Source organism: Galendromus occidentalis, unplaced genomic scaffold (assembly GCF_000255335.2).
Source record: "Galendromus occidentalis unplaced genomic scaffold, Mocc_1.1 scf7180000077532, whole genome shotgun sequence".
Taxonomy (NCBI): Eukaryota; Metazoa; Arthropoda; class Arachnida; order Mesostigmata; family Phytoseiidae; genus Galendromus; species Galendromus occidentalis.
This window is the reverse complement of record NW_003805520.1, coordinates 38,991-57,108: the sequence shown is the minus strand read 5'-3', so window position 1 is coordinate 57,108 and position 18,118 is coordinate 38,991. Positions and strand designations below refer to the sequence as shown.

General features: G+C 54.1%; 1 protein-coding gene across 1 annotated transcript in view; it reads left to right on the top strand.

Moving 5' to 3' along the window:
- LOC100902614 (metabotropic glutamate receptor 1-like) overlaps nucleotides 1-18,118 on the top strand; it is a 37,137-nt gene that overhangs the window by 8,054 nt on the left and 10,965 nt on the right. The window contains exons 5-8 of the mRNA XM_029112890.1: nucleotides 8,342-8,493; nucleotides 9,197-9,291; nucleotides 13,543-13,761; nucleotides 14,039-14,317. Of these exons, the coding sequence (XP_028968723.1) occupies nucleotides 8,342-8,493; nucleotides 9,197-9,291; nucleotides 13,543-13,761; nucleotides 14,039-14,317 (745 nt within the window). The remainder of the gene's footprint in view (nucleotides 1-8,341; nucleotides 8,494-9,196; nucleotides 9,292-13,542; nucleotides 13,762-14,038; nucleotides 14,318-18,118) is intronic.

Sequence of the window (18,118 nt, the reverse complement as noted above, 5' to 3'; positions counted from 1 at the left end):
GGTCTGGGAGACGACGGAGAGTGGCACATTAACACGGAGAGCACGCAGGAACGAGGTCATGTCGCGTGGAGTGTCCACTTTTCGTAGTCTGCGTGAGTCTGCGAGCTCACTGAGGCTGTAGTTCGAGACGCCCCACAGATTCGTAACACGTACCCGACCGGAAAATTCCGGCGAAATTTCGGAGGGGGTCTCCGATCGAGTCAGAGGGGAGATAGCTCGGATCTAATCGTTGCGTTGGCGAGGCACCCGGGATTGTGAACCCATCCCGGATCGATGAGAGCGGAATCATGGGAATGCCGTCGCGCATTGGTTTCAGGTTTAGTACGCCATCGTCGGCCTGCATGGTCGCGTGGTCGTTGCTTGGAAGCTCGGGGGAACTCGAGAGAACATCGTCTTGCTTCTCATCAAATTTCATTCCGACCGGAACGGACCCCACACGTTGTGTAGCGGCTGTGCTCGGAGATATTCGCTTCTGAGACCCATTAATTATTATCGAAGATCGGGCGCGCGATCAAAAACGAGCTCGCGAAATATTCCCGAGCGATTATTCGGGACATTGACCACGACTGGGTCATGTTCTCCCCAGGTCCTATTCGCTTCGAAACCCAATCCTCCCAAACAAGAGCTCGACCATTCGCTCTTCACGGAAGCTGACCCATCCCGATTGCCGAGCCTCGAGAATCGAAGAAATGAGGTCCGACGAGAAGGGGCACAACAGAGGCCGATGCAATCGTTCCCAGTGTCAGAATTTCCCTTGCGGAGCGTGCGACTCCAGATGCAGGGCCAAAGCATCGTTCAAATCAGGGGGAGAAAATTTTCCCGGACGCCTTAGAACGTTGAATGTGCAAGTGTCATCATCGATTTTATGTGCAAGGGAATCGCACCTTGAGAAAAAAAAATGCGGCATTCAACTACGCGACCGAGAAATACCTTGCAATCTGATATTCCGGCAGTAACTTCCTCCTCGCAAGGCGGAGGGAGATCAATAGATAATTTATTTCCACCGGCTCGTCGAGACATTTTGGTTACCCTTTCGATCCCTCAGAGCGCCAGGGTATAGGCAACTCCCGCGTCTGGATCGGATCCGGTCTCCGAAAACTGCGTCTCGACTGTGCATTGAGTCGCGAGGAAAATAAGGAGATAGATGTTCGTCTCGGCTCCACGCTACCGGGAGGGCTTCTCTGCACCGCAAAGAGTGCACATTAGAGCCAACAGGCTTCGCTTTCAACACCGAGTCGCTTGGCTTCTTAGCCGGGAGGCTGGCGTCATTGCTATGTTTAGCGAGACCGCCCGCTCCTCATGGAGCCAAATATACACTAACCATCCAACGACTTGCGGCAGCGAAAGAACATTGTCTACAACAAAAGGCGTCGTTGTCACTCGATGTTGTTGCTGCTGCTGCTGCTGCTGTTCGGTCCCCGTCGGTTCCACCCACCCGCTCTCACATTCCCCCGTCTATTCCAACACCAATACCCCGGTGTGAACGAACGAACGAGCGAACGAGCTAGATCGCGAGTGAGCACTGAATAGTACAACAGAGGCGCGTTGAAGTCGGGTTAGCCGAAGATGGAGCAGCCGAGCAGAACTCAGCGAGCCTCTGCATTCTTTCCGTCCCGTTTCCTCTCACCCGGAAAAAAGGATAGGATTTCGTTTCCTGTTGCCATTGACATGGTTGTCCTGCCGCACTTGTTCTTCTCGTCTCTATTTTCTGCCTCTTCTCCCCCGCGTTTTTTCGGGGGGGTTGGGCCGGAGAGGGTGGGACGGAGGGGGTGGGACCTACCTTGTCTGTCTCCTCGTGGCGAGACTCCGTCACCCTCCAGGGTCGTATTCCGGCTATCTCCTCCATTCCCCGGTCGAGGTATTTCCCTGGCTGCGGCCATGGGTTCTTCCGTCGTCGCTCGTTTTTTTCGTCGTCGGTCTCCATAGTTGATGTCCTCCTCTCCGAACTATACGTATATTCGGACCGGAGAAAAGTTCCCCCAATCCATCACGCACTTGTGAATGAGCGAATGGATGAGAGCCACGGTGGTGGCGGTGGAGGATGCTGATGTCGTTGTGAATGGTCGCTACCATCGCTGTGTCGGAAAGGGCTCACTCGTCAGAGTTGATTTCGAAACTAGGAGTGGAGTATTTCCATGACCTGGAGACAGATCGAACTCCTACGGAGAACCGGTGGTGATGCCTCAGAACGGCATCATCCCACGAAACTGCTCTGCTGAGACGCATCCTCTGGACAACTCGCCGCTGCGTCCCCCTCGACGCGGGCCCGCTGCTGCTGCAGCTCCGTGAGAAAAATCAAATCGACGCTAACGTTTGACGAAACGGGGCGATAGACGCCGTCTCCGATCCAATAATTAATAAATTCACTTCCCGGTTTTTGTGGATCGTGCATCGCCGCCTGGTGACGATCACACCGCGTCGCGTCATCGTACAGTCGCTTGCCAGGAGAAAAGATAAAAACAAATGAGACAGGAGCTGATTAGAACATCCTGCCGGTCTCTGCTTACTCAGACAACATCGGCGGCAGCTTCAGAAGCGCGGCCGGTGGACTCGAGACGGAGAGTGAAGACGCAACGGGATAAAAAGAATGAGAAAGGAATCACAGGTGACTTCTCCTGAAGATTCGGCTGGACTCAGTTTCCGCTGACACTCGAGCATCCGCTCCATGGAGTTGCGAAGGTTCCCACTCCTTAGCCGACGTCACCGGCTGAAGTCGGCTGTCGAGAGAGGCTATAAAACACGGAGGAGGAGCTGACGGCTGGCTTTCCCGAACGCTCGGGGGAAAGTAGGGTCATGAGGGTCTGCATTGTTGTTTCCGAAAGGTCTCGTAGGGGACCTTCATTGTCCACGACAGGAACCTCTCCCCAGCTGTGAAGTCGAGCGTTCTACCCGTGAGACTTGCGTCTTCTGATTCCGTTCTCATGATCGACCTCGCGGGGAAGACGTCTCCCATTAAGCTCCGAGCGATACTGAATCATCGCTGATTTCGCTCCCGAAACGGAGTTCATTTCGTCTTTCTCCCCGTCTCGGATTCTGGTGTCGAACTAATGACTCGAACTTCGCCCTTCGTTGACGTACGCGGACGCGTTCGGGATAAATTCGTAATGAGTCCGCGGATCATGAATTTCCGGTCGAACGCAGGCGACCGACGTCTCTCCGAGCCTCGGTGTTCTTTCCTGGGAACGCAATCTAGAACACGAAAGTCTCGTCCGCTCATGAAATACGAATTCGGCCCCTCACTCCAAGTCTGTCCAGAGCATTTGTTCGCAATGTTGGTTCAGCTGCATCTAGCGAGATCGTATAATTCTCGCCGACGTGGAAATTTCCCTTGTCGTGGCGGATGATTTAGCCAAGTTTACCCGCGAGCGAGATCCCACAGCAGCAGCAGGATAGCAGCGGAGCTGGGTACACAATCATCCCGACACTGGTCGGCCGGGAGACGTCGGGGCGGCGAGCTAGAGAACCAGCTGGACAGCCCACGCCTCGACGACGCAGCGAGGAAAAAAGGAAGAAAAACGGCTGGCGGAGATCACGTTCAAGACATTAGTGCAGAAGCCCCTCCAGTGATCTGTCGTTGTCGTCGTCGTCGGTAGACGCGACCGAATGGGCGGCAGCGGCGGCGACAACGCAAACCAGCGAGCGAATTAGACGACGACCGAAAGCTTCTCGACAGGAAACGAAAAGGTGCGAACGCCTCCCCAGCCCCGGGGATCTACGCCAATCAACCCTATCGACCTCACGGAAATTCACTCCCGATCGCGGGACGAGCAAAATCCTGTTGGGAAACTCGCCGAGGGAGGAGCACGGCGGAACATCACTAGCGGCGGGGGGCACAGGAAGGAAGCTCGGCCATCGGACATATTAGAGTGGCACGCAGGGCTCCACCACCGACGTCAACGTCAAGTTTTTGCAGCCAACGCATCTGTCACCTCGGCGCATTGCCTGGAGCGATCAACGATCTCAGAAGGAACTCGGAGGGGAAGAAGTTCCAAAGCGTGGCGAAGTTCGAGAAAGTCACCCTGAAAGCCTCTCATTGAGCGAATACAGACCAAACTAAATGTCCAGCCCCGAGTCAATTAGATTGACCGTGGACTGTATCGGGTAGGTAGGTAGGTAGGTACATAGAACATCAATGGGAGCACTTCCGAACAAACTCAACGTATCGAGCAATTACGAGGCTTACGGAGCTCGGCTATAAATCACGGATGTCTGACGATCGCCGGTACCCTCAGAGGACATGTCATCCTGATCAGCTAGAAACATCCGCAGAATGCTACGCCAACGGGTCGGTTTCATTAGGCCTTGCAGCGAGCGCTCGGTGCAAAAGCCAGTTAGCAGGAGGTAGCAGGAAGACGGCCAGCGAAGAAGGAGGACAACCTTTGTCGTTTCCTAACTCCGAGGATTGGCGCTACCGACCAACAACTGTCCGGAAGTCAGACCGGAAGCAGCAACATCGCTAATGGGGATGATGACGCTGATCTCTGCCTACTCTAGCCTCTCAGCCGGTCGGCCTATCGTACCGCAACGGCAAAGTTGATTAGGGGTAAATGTATGTGCGAAAGGCCTCACTCAGACCCGTCGCACGATTCACTGACTCACCACCGATTTACAATCAGGGGCTCGGGCAATCTGCACGGACTCGTATGCCGTCTCGGTGATGGAGATCATCTGGCGGATAATGGGGCACGAACTATTGCGATATGCGATCCGCTACCTGCCGGATCGAAGAAGCGAGAGGCATCGGATGTGAAACCTGAAACGCGGCTGCACCACCGTGGCGATCGCAGCATCAATCCTCGGCCAACGGGGAAAGATCCGTCCGTGTATCGAGCTCGGCGCATTGGCTTGGAATTTTTTCCCCCAACCGTGAGGACGCTCTCCCTCTCACATCTTGGACGAAAGGGGAGGGGAAGGGGGGGGAAAGAGACCGCCAACCTCGAAGGGTTTACTGGGAGCTGCATCCTCCCCGTCGGGCGGCCCGAAATCGGAATCCACTGCTAGAAAGAAACCATGGAATTCAGAGCGTCTTACTGCGCTGTTTTCGTATCTTCGAGCCGAAAACTATATTTCGAACTTTTCGCGCTTCGTTGAAGTTCGGAAGCTCCAGAAAGCCCCGAACTTCGTCTGATCCCTTCTCGAACCCCAGCCACCCAATGTACCCGAAGACGCTCCCATTCTTCGATCGGACACGAAAATCATCGACAGACATTCCCGTGTAGAGCAGACTGGGAGCTCGTAGTATTTTCCACGTATGAGATGTCTACGGAAGAGCTTGTCCTACGGTGATACATCAGTCGGATCGGCTGGCTCTGAGCCAACTGTGAGCGAACGACCGACAAGCAGGCGGATTGGTGTAGGGCTCGACGTCCATACATGCGTACAGACAGACAGTCATTCTCGGCATCGAAACCATGCAAGCCACTCGTGCCATTTTCCCGCCCCCTCGCTGGCTCGCGCGCTCGTCGCTCGACCGATCGACCTGCCTGCCTGCCTACCCACCTGTCTCCATATGTCACCAGAACATGTCGTTCAACACGATGGATGGCATCGCAACATTTATATGTTGTTCTTTTAGAGGTTGTTCGTTGTGAGGGTGCAAACACGCGTACAGTGTTCGTTCGTGGGTTTCTTTTTTCTTCCTCGCTAAATTCGATGCTCCATTTGGTAGTCACTGCTCTCTGGTGTGGAAGCTTCCAGAGGAGCGGAAGCAGAAACGCGGCGCGGATCCTCCGATGCTGCGGTGCGAGAGTTCCGAGTTGCGAAGAGCGTGACAAGAACTAGTTACACACGTGAGCCCGTTCGCATCCTTCCCACGTATATATTCAGATACTTTCCTTGCGCGGATACCCGAGCAGCTGTGAGCATTTCTTTGCTCTCACGGGAGTAGAGCTCATCCTCATAGCGAGGGCTATCCGAGATGTTGAGTATCGTAACATTCCTGAGCCATTTCAGGAATTCGGTCCGATGTTCGGGCCTTGCCGGGACGCGGGCAGGAGCGTCGATGGTTTCCCAGCCAATTTCAAAATCGACTTTAAGCGCGGCCGCCGTCACCGTATCGAAAGTGGAACAGCCGTCTTTCGGCCCTACTTGAGCTCGTGGACTCTGAATTGCTTACGATACATTTTATGGTCCTCTCATATAACCTGAACCAGAACTTGACGGTCATGGGTCTCGTCCTCATGGAGACATTACCGAATAGCGTATCTATCCAGAGTCTCTCCGGTCGCGGGTCCTGAGAGCTCATCGAAGAAACGACTACTGACGAGGAGAATAATTATTGGCGGTCAGAGGAGCGTGGCTCAAGGGATGAGATTTTCCCCGGAGAATAAACTCAAAGATCTGGATACCGATGACAAGAGCCGAACATGAGCTCGCACAAACGTCTAGATAATCGCTAGAGATCACCAAGACCGATTCAGGATTCAAGTGTCGCTAATAATGAGACAGCGAAGGATCTACCATAAGACACGTCCTCCCGCCGCTAGCCACGGAAGAACTCCATCGCAGACCGATACAGAGGCGCAGAACGTGACCGAAGCGACAAATCCCTATGTAGAGCCTCCTGCACACGGCATTGAATTCTCCGTTTTGCCAGTGCGCGCCTCCGAGGCGTGCGGAACCTAAACTTCCAAGGAACACTTGGATTCTCGGAAAATTATTATTATTCTTGATTAAACCATCGATTCAAAGTGCTTTACGAGCGTTACCTTGCGAAAGGAGCGAATAATGAGGGTCGCGGGGGGGGCAACCGGATCGAGGAATTCGACGGCATCATTCCGTCCTTGCAGAAAGCGGAAACGCTCCGTGAGGTACCGCGTGCTCCGATCGGTATGCTCATCGAGCGAAGTTTCCCAGAAACCTCCCACCCCGCCTTGTCTGCCTCGCTCTCTCTATCCGGAGAGTGTCGCTCGAGGCTCAACGTAAGACAACGGAACCTTGGCAGAGGAGCTCCCTGAATGTTTCTTTTGAGCAGTCAGTAATAATTCGGGAAGCGTCAGTCTTTCTCTGAACTGTCAAGGAACGAGTACAGCCAAACAGTGGCTGAGCCTTCCCGGCTCCGGACGGGCGACGGAGCTGGCCCGGAAACGACCATGAAATGAGGAGCTCCTTCTCGTATGGAGGCACTCCGCTCCAGTTTTTGACTCTTGTCCGTGCCGATGGATGCTCTCGACACACGTCAGTTGCATTGGGCAGTGCTTCACACAAGTCGTACTTCATTGCGCTTCGGTAGCTAATGGTCTTTCGTTCGTCTGCTGTCTGTCGCTCGCGAGGACCGTCTTGTCTGCGGTCGAGAATCGCCTCTCTACGCGAAGCTATTCGTTTGACCGTCGGCGCCGCAGCGATGACCGGGTCTTAACGAGGAGGAGAACGTCCGAAGTGACCGAAAAGAGGCTTCGCCGGAAGTTTCAAAGCTCTGTATCCGTCTCGATCCTCAGGAAAAAGTTACTCCAGTAAATTAGGCTGCTTCCTTCGCCGAGTTTCCACGCGGTGGGCTCTCCGTGGGCCCCCATGAGAACTCCGTCAGGTTCCTTCATCGCGACGATATATAATTTCAATCGAGACGAGGAACGGCGACCCCGACATAAAATCGGAGAAATGAGTTTTTAGCGGCTCGATGACGAAACCGAATATCAAGACCACGGACGGTGCTCATTGTGAGAGAGGAGGGCTCGCGACATCATTCACGCGAATTATGACTACGGCCGCAAGGCGACCCTTACGGGGAATGCCCGTATGGTCTCGGTCGTTTGGATGCCTCCAGCTTTCTCTGGGTTACGCATCGAGTTACGAAGCCAGACTACGTCGACCACAGCGATGCCCCCGAGAGAGCAAACCTACCGGACTCACCGAGCTAAGCAGCGCCGAGCGGAGGATGTATATCCTCTTCTCTCAGGAGAACTTGCGACTCCTCGGTCGAGGAGCCGATTTTGTCAACATACCAGCCGAGTCAACAGCTCGCTTCCCGTCGGACAGGAAGACGGTGAAGCGAGCGGAACTCGGAGAAGACGTGGAACATCGGAAAAAGAAAGACTCCCGTCCACGATACCCCGCTTGACGGTCCCCGGGGCCCCGTAGATATTGCCCCGTGAATTCACTGGGACCGATTGTGCGCACCGCGGTGTGTTTGTATCTACATTTGTCAGCGAACGACGCCTATGCATGGGGCATCCGAGACTGATATTTCGATTTCCGCTCCTCGGGACACTAATCAATTCGCTTTCGTCAGTCAGTATAGGCATGCCTCACTCGATCGAGGCGTTTGCTACCCTCTACGGACGGCAGCGTCGAGGTTTTTGGATATCTCTCCTCATCGAGAACCAATGATGGATTTCCATTTCAGGCAACTACGGTAATAGTGGTATGGAAGTATTTCACACTCGGGCTAAAGAAGCGGGAATTTGCGTGGCTACCACAGCCGTTATAAACCACAACGCACCATTCGCGGAATACGAAATGCTTCTCAAGTCCCTCGATGAATTCCCAAACGCAAAAGTAAGTATGAATTCACTCCGATGAAACAATCAGCTATCCTTCAAGTGACGTCACGTCAGTGGAATACTCGAAGCGCCTTCCTTTTCGCTCCCACCGAATACCGATATCGCATAATTTCGAGCTGTGGCGCTTCGAAAAATCCCATTAAACTTCCAGCTGGCATGTTCCATGAAATCTAGGGACTTTCTGAACTCCCGGCAGAACAATACCCGACACGCTTCTCGGTTCTCGTTCCCCTTGCCCCCCTCCCTTTTGTGCTCGTAGACGGAGAGCGTTCAGTTTCGCAAGCGCGGTCGTCGCGGGCCGATGGCCGGAGCCTGTAATAAAGACTAATTTTTGAGCGAAACTCTCGGAAACTCCGGTAGCCCAAAAGTCTCGTTCCGCTCACCACGAAACTTGTAAGAGAAACCAGAGGACCCCGAACGGGAGAATGATGTGCTGAAGGAAAATGAAAATTATAAATGATTTATCGGAACAGAAATAAATCATGAGAAGAGTGAAGTCGAGTAAAGAGACATCTGAGTTCATATGTTGTTTCCATGAGGATTGGGATAGATAGATGCAACATTGAACATGAGCTCGATGCATTCGGCCGCGAGAGCTATCCTGTCGGCGCTGATAAAGATCATTGAGCACTGGAATCAGAATTCTATCACTGGGTTCGTTACCAAAAGATAGCTAATGAAAATAACGCTATTTCCAGGTGATTGTTTGCTTTTGCGAAGGGTACACCGTGCGTAGTCTACTAAATGCTACGGCTGAGATGGGTTTGACGGGCAAATTCGTTATCTTCGGCAGGTAAGCTCCTTCTCCTCGTTCGATGATCGGCTCCTCCGAGACGATTACATTGGTTCTCCACAGACAGATCGCGACGCTCCGCCTCTCTCTTTCGTCGTAGCCGTATGAGTTCGGCTGCCACACAAGCTCTTCGCAGAAACAGCTCAATATCATCGATACACTGACTGTCGTCCGGAGTCCGAATCACATCGCCGACTGCCCAAGAGCGGACGGCTCTCGGTGACCGACGGCAACTTTTGTATGACAGAGCGATGTCCCCCCCCCCGCGGCCTTGCTACGTAGCTGCGTTCATTCATCATGGACTCATTCCCATCATCGGGTTGCGGGCTCTCGGCAGGTCGGGAATGTCAACCGGCGTCTCTTTCGTCCGAGGGAAACTTTGGGGACGCCACACTCCAGTCAGCAGGTTTTCCTACGCTCCGCCCTATCTGGGAACCTTCGCTCGCGAGCCTCGATCCACTCGGAGAACATCGTCGTGTCATCGAGGAACACCAGATTGGAAAACAAAAGGGATTAATGACAACTGAGAAATCAATAAATTCTCACGAAACCAATGGACTGTAACATCTCGCGAGCGCTAGAACCGGCGGCCGGGCGAACGACTCCTCGATTTGTTATCAGCAGCTGGTGCACAGTGTCACTCAGAGCCAGCGAGTTGCAACGGGTTCAGATTTCTGCTCTATCACCGCGTCGGCCAGGGAAAAAATCACTCATTCATCGCCGGTTGTGAAACTTTCACGTCGCCGTCGTATCGGGAGCGCCGCACTGCCATCATACGCGCTCCCCGGATCCGAGTCGGAAATTCGGACTCCCGATAAGCGAACGCGAGTTCACTGGCTTCGACTCGAAACGGAAAGCGCTGCACATTGTTCTTCCGTCTGAAGCAGCGGCGACGGCGGTTGCAGCAGCGGCAACGGAGCCTCACTCAAGTTCAGAATTCAGAATTGTCTTGTCGTCTTTAGAGTTCTTCGTGCAAAGAATTGAGTTCCGCCTTTGCCACCGCTGCCTTGCCGCAGGAGCTGTCTTGCCCGAAAAAAAAACCGAACCAAGGAGAACAAAAGGAAAAACGGATTCCTGCACGTCGTTGCACATTTGCTCGTCCGCCAAAAGTAGTCCCGCCCCGCTCCCCCCCCCCCCTGGTCGGAGCCCCTGGATTCCGAGGGACGCAGGCACCATCTGTAGAGATCGTGAAAAGGAGTACAGTTCGTTTACGATGAACTCCCGAGGTCATCACTATCTAACGTGTCTGCGTGCCAGACCGCTGACCTTGAGCTGGCTGGGAGGCGAGAGACGAAGAAGAGTTTAGAGAATACAACGAAGCCAGCCGGCGGACTTCGCCCGCGGTCCGTTCACCTCTTCCGAATGAGCGTAGCGTGATGATGGGACATTTAGATCCGGGGCTCCTGATTCGACCGCCGAAGCTACTCCTCGGACCGTTCCTGCTCCCGCCACAGCTGCTTCTGTTCTCCTCATTACAACAAATCATTACGCATACGGAACTCCTTCGCCACCGACAGCGCTCGAGACTCTCGGGGGGGCGGGGGAGGGGCTCGAACCACTGTCGGCTGGCTTTGAGTCAGCCCGATGTGTGTAATGAATGGAGGGTCTCCGTCTCTTGGCTGCCCTGCTCCCAGTGACCATTGCTCCGGGTCACAGCTCTCAGGGCCGCATGTCCGAGCCGAAACTGAAGCGGCTTCGGACTCGGTCAGAGTTAATTTTCGTTTGGTGCTTTGCGGCGTGTCCTACTCCGGCGCGTTGCCCCATTTCTTCGGTGAGCTTTCCAGCCATCGCGGAAGCCCCGCCGATCGTCCTCATGAATTCCAATCGACTGCCGAATCTGGGTGCATTTCCGCTTAGCCGTATGACAAATGAATTCGGGGGTGGGGGGAGCGTGGCCTCTTCGAAACGGTCCTGGGATTCCCTTTTTCGTCGTTTTCGTATGGTGGTGCCTTCCTGCGGCGGGATCGTACCGTTCGATGGAAACTGAATGAGGAGCATTCTCTCCGTCGATTTCCTCAACGATCGACATTCGGCTCACGTCGTTCGTGTTGTCGGATCAGAGTTCTTTCCCCACCAAACAAGAGTTTATTGCTCGGTCACTGCCGTGAGACGGCTGTCGACCAAACACTTCTGGTCCTCCGGAGCTTCGGATACCCGAGGCCCTCATGAGGTGAGAGACCTCGAGAGGTGGAGCTCGAGCACAGACAGAACTGAATGCTCCTCATCTTCTGACACGGGGATTGCCTCGCTCTCCCGCGGCTCGGGAGGGCATAATTTGCAAGGCTGCAGATGAGGTGATCCGCTTTGGCCTTAGGCAGGAACCTCATTGCATTTTCATCTCAGTCAGTGAGTCAAATCAACGGAATAAGCTCTCGCGGCTCGGGAGCGCTAAACAACTCCACGACATACTCCTCCGGTACGAATCATTTGAAAATTATCCGCCGAAACAAGTCGGTGATCGCTTCTGCAGTGGGAATCGTTCTTTCCCTCAGCCTCCCGCAGAAAATAGAATGCTTCGTCCGTTTGAGGCGGAAATTCCGCTGTCTCCCGCGAACATCGCACTTCAGCCATAGCTGAAGCTGGTAGCTGTGCTCGTCACAGCCATGCGTCTGTCGCCAGTGATAGCCACACAATTCATCGCTCGTTAGTGAGCCTTTGTGGACTGTGTTTGTATACGTGGTGAACGCAACGGAAGTAAAAGACAGAACCAAACAGGATTCCCGAAGGTTTCACTGCGAAACAGTTGCCCGAGCTTCCTGGGGGGAAGCTTGTTGAATAGGGAAGCCAAGGCCGAAGGGAGGCGAGAGACTCACAACGCTCAAGCTCATGGCCGGCAGCAGGAACGTCAGCAAACAGACAAATCGGCAGAGCCAGTGAGCGAGTGAACGAGCGAGCAAAGAGCAAGCTGTCTGAGGCTCCTTCCATCCATCGGGTAAAGGCATCAGGGAGGGGACCATAAAAAAGAGAAGGAGAACTTCGGAGAAAGTGAAGGCCCCCCAGGAGAAATTCCCAGGCTTCCGGGAGGTGGGACTCGACATCGGGGCGGGGAGCCTCCAATCCCATGCAATGGCGGTCACCATTCTCATGCAGATTACGATCTCTGGCCTGTTGGTCGTTCCCTCCTAGGGTTTTCGGTCCCCGTCTGCTTGAGCGGAGACCTCCCGTCCTTCCAAAGCCTCTTGCCCGCCTGGAATCTCTCCCTCTCTCTCCAGGGATCTTCCAGGGCCCAGTCCACGCGTTTTCCATCCCTGCTCCCCGTCGTTTTCTCTCTCTCTCCTGGAATTCCATGTCTGCTCTTCTTCTCGCCCGCCTGCCTGCCCGCGTGACTTCCTTGGCTGTAGAAAGGCGTTCGAGCGAAAAATTGTATTTGCCTTGCTTCCCTCACACAAGGCGGTCGTGGCAACGGCGGATTTGGCACCCTGTTTCCCGAATGTCGATCCCTTATTTGGTACCCCTTGACATGTGTTGAAGGCTCCGTTTCTTCTTCGACAGCACCGACGACGGCCTTGAAAGGAAGCACAAGGAACAAGGAGCGTCTCATTCAATCCAATATACGTTCAAAAGAATTAAACATCGCCGACGTCGTGGACAGGCAAACAAACACTGGAAAGAGGACGGAAGGGCTCGAGGGGGAAAAGAGTTCGGAGGGTCTGCTAGCAGTCATGAGCGACTCCCGCTCCGACAGCCAGCAGCTGCCGCTCACTGCCATGACATACGCTATCGACGGAATTCCTCGTTTGTGGAACTCATCCGCTGGTCGTTATTTCATGGTCGCGGGAGTGTCGCCAGTAATGGCCACAGACCAGGGAGGGCCATTAAGGCTAATTTTTCTACTGCATACGGAAAAAGACGGGACGACAAAAAACGTCCCGACCAATGACTCGGAAAAAAACAAGAGCGAATATCAACCGTATACTGCCGCTTCCTGCCTCGCTGAATCACTGAGCTCTAGTTGCCGAGTAAGGGCAGCCGTAGCTACTCGGGATCGGGACAGTGGCTGAGCGATATTTTTCTTGTCCACCGTGAGCTAAAAACGGAGGTCCGAGATTTGGCTTCCGTTCAAGCCATTTTTCCAAACAAGCACCGGTCAAGGTGCGAAATCTCTTATCGACCACGGAACGTGATAAAAAGCGGTCATAGATTTAGGCTCGTTCCTCGAGGGAGCTTGACCACGGTTTCGGGGACCCTATTGGGGAAAAACTCCCGTGGCCGACCTCCAGCTAACGTGTTGTTTTTCTCTCAAACTTGCAGCGACGGGTGGTCGGACCGAATGGATGTCGTCTCGAATCTCGAGAATCATGCTCAGGGCTCCATTTCAGTACGGCTCCATACAAATTACGATATGGATTTCGATAAATACTACTTCAAGCTGAATCCCTTCAACAATACGAGGAACCCTTGGTTCCGTGAGTTTTGGGAAGATCGCTTTGATTGCTCATTCAACACGACGAAAGCCGCTCAGGGTGTACGGTAAGCATCCATTAGCCCGATTCCGTCCCGTCTCTCGGCGTTCCTCTCTCCCCCTCTATCTGCCGCCATTCTCTCTCACCGGCGGCGTTCTCTCGGTCCCTCGAAGCCGTTCGCTTCTATCCTGTTGAGCAATTACCATTTCTCACGCGCTCGGAACAAATCGCTTCCAAGGCGCGCCGGCAGCTGAGGCTCATGAATCGAATTAGCGAACGAGTTACCTATCGCTTCTTGTTCGTCCTCTCCCATCGGGCTTGTCTAATGTAGTTCTGCCTTACAGCATGTGCACCGGTACAGAAAGACTTGGTCAGAAGGGAACGTACAAGCAAGATACAAAGCTAGAGTTTGTGAAGAAATCCATCTACACGATGGCGCATGGACTACACAACATGCATAAACAATTCTGTCCGAATCACACCGGCCTCTGCAGTGCCATGCTGCCCATCAATGGCTCCATCCTGCTCCATCACCTTTTCAAGGTTCGCTTTCAGTACGGAGACGACGTGCACAGCAACGAAAGCCGTGTCTTCTTCATGGACAACGGAGATCCTCCAGGACAGTAAGTTCTCGTTGACCTCTTCTACACCGTATAAATTTTATATGGAATGTGGGAGCGTCTGGCCCGCTGCGAAGTCGAGCGCCGCCGTCTCGGTAGATTGTTGCACGGAGCATTGTCTGATTCGAATTGGAGCGTTCCGTAGCAAAAGAATTCTCGAAAGAAAAACGGAACGTCACAACAAGACAGGAACGTTCGAGACGGGTCAACAAAGAAGTAGATTCAATACGTTGTGACAAGAGAGATTTCTGCTGTATTCTGTGGATTAAGTCACGTTCAATGGATGGCGACGTTGGCGACGACGTTCCTCCGTGCGGAGCAAGCAATCGGTCGCTCGCTCGCTCGATCGCTCCGTCGGGGTATTGTCGTCTCTCATCGAGCCGGTGGCAGCCATTACTACGGTCGGCGGCCGCCGAGCTCCGGAATTTCCTTTTTTCGCTCTTTGATTCGCTTCGTGTTCCGATCTTCCGCTCGATCTGTTTTCCAATCTACTCCGATTTTCGTCAAGTCAACAAGACTCTTTGCGACAGCTCCAAGCCGCGGCTAAGCGTTACCGATTCCGAGGGCTGGCGGCTCTCGACAGGTGAAGACGGCTGGAAAGTTTATCTCATCGATTCTCGAAGCCAGACACTAGATTCGAGGAATGTCATGAATTCAGAAGTTCCTCGCAAACCCTCCCCCCCTTCCCCCGAGGTATCGCTTCATTTGGCGGCCGTTCCCTGCGAGGAGGCATTCTCGGAAACAATTTAGGTTTTGCCTGCGACTTCTACCGCTGTTGCTGATCGGTCTCAGAAGGACGGCACCCGAAGAGTGCTGTGGTTCCGCTCGAGAGCTCATCGCACTGGCCCCTTCTTCCTATTTATTTCTCAATCCGAGTCTTATCATGATTGACTTCATAAGAAGGGCTGTTGTCGGCCGACGAGCTACGAAGCTCCTCCTTCAAGAGAGTTGCAGAGAGAATTCCGCATTCGCCAATGAATTCGGTTGGTGTGACTGTCAGGTTATTCGGACGATCCCGATCGGAAGCCTTGCGGAGGAATATCCCGCCGATGAATGTAGAAATGATCACCGAATAAATGGATTCGGGGAAGACTGGCGCTTGAGAGGGGTGGGGAGATGCCGGGTTTTTGCAGCCTTAATACGGAACGGACAAAAATCTCGGGATCAAGCGAGGCATTGCTCCTTGCGGGTGGACAAAAATGTGCGTTTTCTCTCCTGTGTCAGGAGACCGGAGTCTGCCGCTTTTCGCTCGCTTACCCACATCCTCCCTCGTCTCGCAAGGGGATATACTACTATCAGAAACTGATTCATGAATCGATTCCATGATCGCTTAGAGCCAGTCGACGATCCCTCGGACGTTTTTCCTTAACGCTTGGAAAAAAAATAAGTGCATCGAGCCGGAATAGGATGAAGCTCACTCTTCGGAAATCCTCGAGTCAATGGCACGCTCCACCCCGTCCCCTCTGCTTTTCCCCGGGTGAGGAACGGGGGCGAGAGACATCAGAGGGAAGCTTGTTTACAATTCTGTCGTTCTGCCTCTTGAGCCCGTTGTTTTCGGTACAGACGCAGGGCATTAAATAGGTCTGTTCCCATCGTTGAGAATTTTCTAGAGGGGATCGGATCCTCTGTGACTGTCATCAATGATGAATATGGGGCTCAAGCTTCCTCGAGCTGAGCCCGGGCCGCGATCTCTGAGCCGGAAGCATCAGTAAGTGCGAGGACTCGCTCCTTATGGCGGTCCCGATGGGCTCAGCGGCCGTGTCTTCGAGCGAATCTCGAGAGGAACGGTCGAACGGTCCCAGATGTAGCGGAACGCAAACGGATTCGGGTTACAGCGTGGTGATATCGAGCGCTATTGCGACAACAGAGTTCCTCATTGCTTAACCAACAAGCCGCTACGTTGTTTACTGTATGGGGAGCGGCACGGATCGAACAAGGCGTGTGGTCGCTTAGTCGGTCGGTAGGTCGTTGAGACGACACAATCATCGTGCTCTATTGCCTCTGGCTCACGAGGTTGGCAGTCTGTCCGCTCAACCGAACTCCATCGACAGAATGGCAGAAATTTTTCTAGCGCGAAGATACGGTCCCAAAAGACATTTTTCCGCAGGCCTCACTCGCTACTCGATGCAGAGTCCCGTACCCATCGATTCACCGATCTTGCTATCGAGACACATTTGCAACTGCGGATTTTCCTTGTGAACGTTCTCCGTTGGGTGTTTTCTGGATGGAGCAGGGAGCCCTGTCTACTGACGGCTCCCGAGGATGAGGCACGAACTCGCTCCTTTCCGAGACGAGAATTTCCACGAGCGGTTTTCACGAAACGACCAGCTGAAGTCTCCGTCAGACGCTGTCCAGAATTATTCCGGGGGAAACCGAGGATCGGGGAGGCTTTTGGGTTGATTCACTGAATAGATCGATGCGACGAGGCTTCAAGACATGATTCGGGAGCCGCGAGCCGGAGACCGTTAAGATCCTGCGCGGTACTCGATTCCTCGGTCAAAGAGGTGCAGGAGAGGAATAAGAGATAATCTGGCCGGCATCAAGCAGCTGAACACTGTGGGGTCGCCACCCCAGTTCAAGCTAGCTCGATGCCCGAGCATGGCTGTTTCGGCTACTACTGACTGAAACTAAAGTGGGAACGGATATTTAGCCCCCTCTCTTTCCCCCTGGATGCCTCTGTACTCTTCGCGATCCCTTCTCGGCCCTCTCTCCGTTCTCTCGCGATCGTTTCCCCGATCTCAACGTACCCGGCGACTGAACGATCCGCTCGTCCGGTTTCCCTCCGTTCGGAAGCTGATATTACTTCTGTCGTCGTCGTCGTCGTTGAGTCTCTGGCGGGCAGGCAGGCGGGCGGGCTGGTTCACTCGCTCGTTCGCTCAGTGGGTTGGCCGCTTAGTCAATTCGTTCTGTTCCTCTCTCGGTCAGGGATCAAAGCGCAGAGGTTGTTCGACTACCCACCCATGCATGTTCGGAGTCGCACCGCGAGAGAGCAAGCAACTTAGTGAGTCAGTTGTTCCTTCGTTAGGCTCGCGGCCCGCCGGCCGAGCCCGTACCGACTGCGAGAACAGTCCGCCCGGCGACCGACCGGAGGGCCGACCCAATGATGGACGGACGGACGGACCGAGGGACAAATGAACGAACGGATGAGCTAACTAACGGAGGACGGGTTCACGAGCAGGCGAGCGGCAAAGCCAGCAAGTAGAGTCGCAGCCCCCCACCGCTAGCACCGTCCGTCGTCGAGTAATTTCACGCCGAGCTCCAGAGCTGCTTGGCGTTCGGTAAGGATCCTCAATTCCGGATATAGCTCGCGCACCGGAACAGCAGTCGACAGCCGGGCTGCAATCCAACTAGGTGACGGGGCGGTCGGACGGCTCTTGTAATCAAAACCAGCTAATTCCGAAGCGGCTGCCTGACGCTTGCTTCTAGATATAACCTTCGCAAGAGCTCCACACTAATACACAGACCGACTTGCTGGCTAGCGAGATGGTTTGCCGGCTCAGGGGAACGCGACCGGGGCAGCCGGAGCGACAGCCATTCAAATGAAGACTGGGACAAACGCACGGACTTACGCGAGAAGGGGAGGGCGGCGGATGAACGGACGGATGGATGAAAACGTGCAAGCTCCGCACCGCGCCAGTCGATACATAGCGAAGCAATATCAGACTCCCTCGCGCTTTCAGCGACACGTCAACCAAATACGTCGTCTCCGCAAGTGCGGCGCATCGGAGCTCACTTCTCGACTTGCGGCTCCGGTTCCTCTGCGCAGCTTGCAGGAGTCTCCCGAGGCGAGTTCACTTGTCTCCA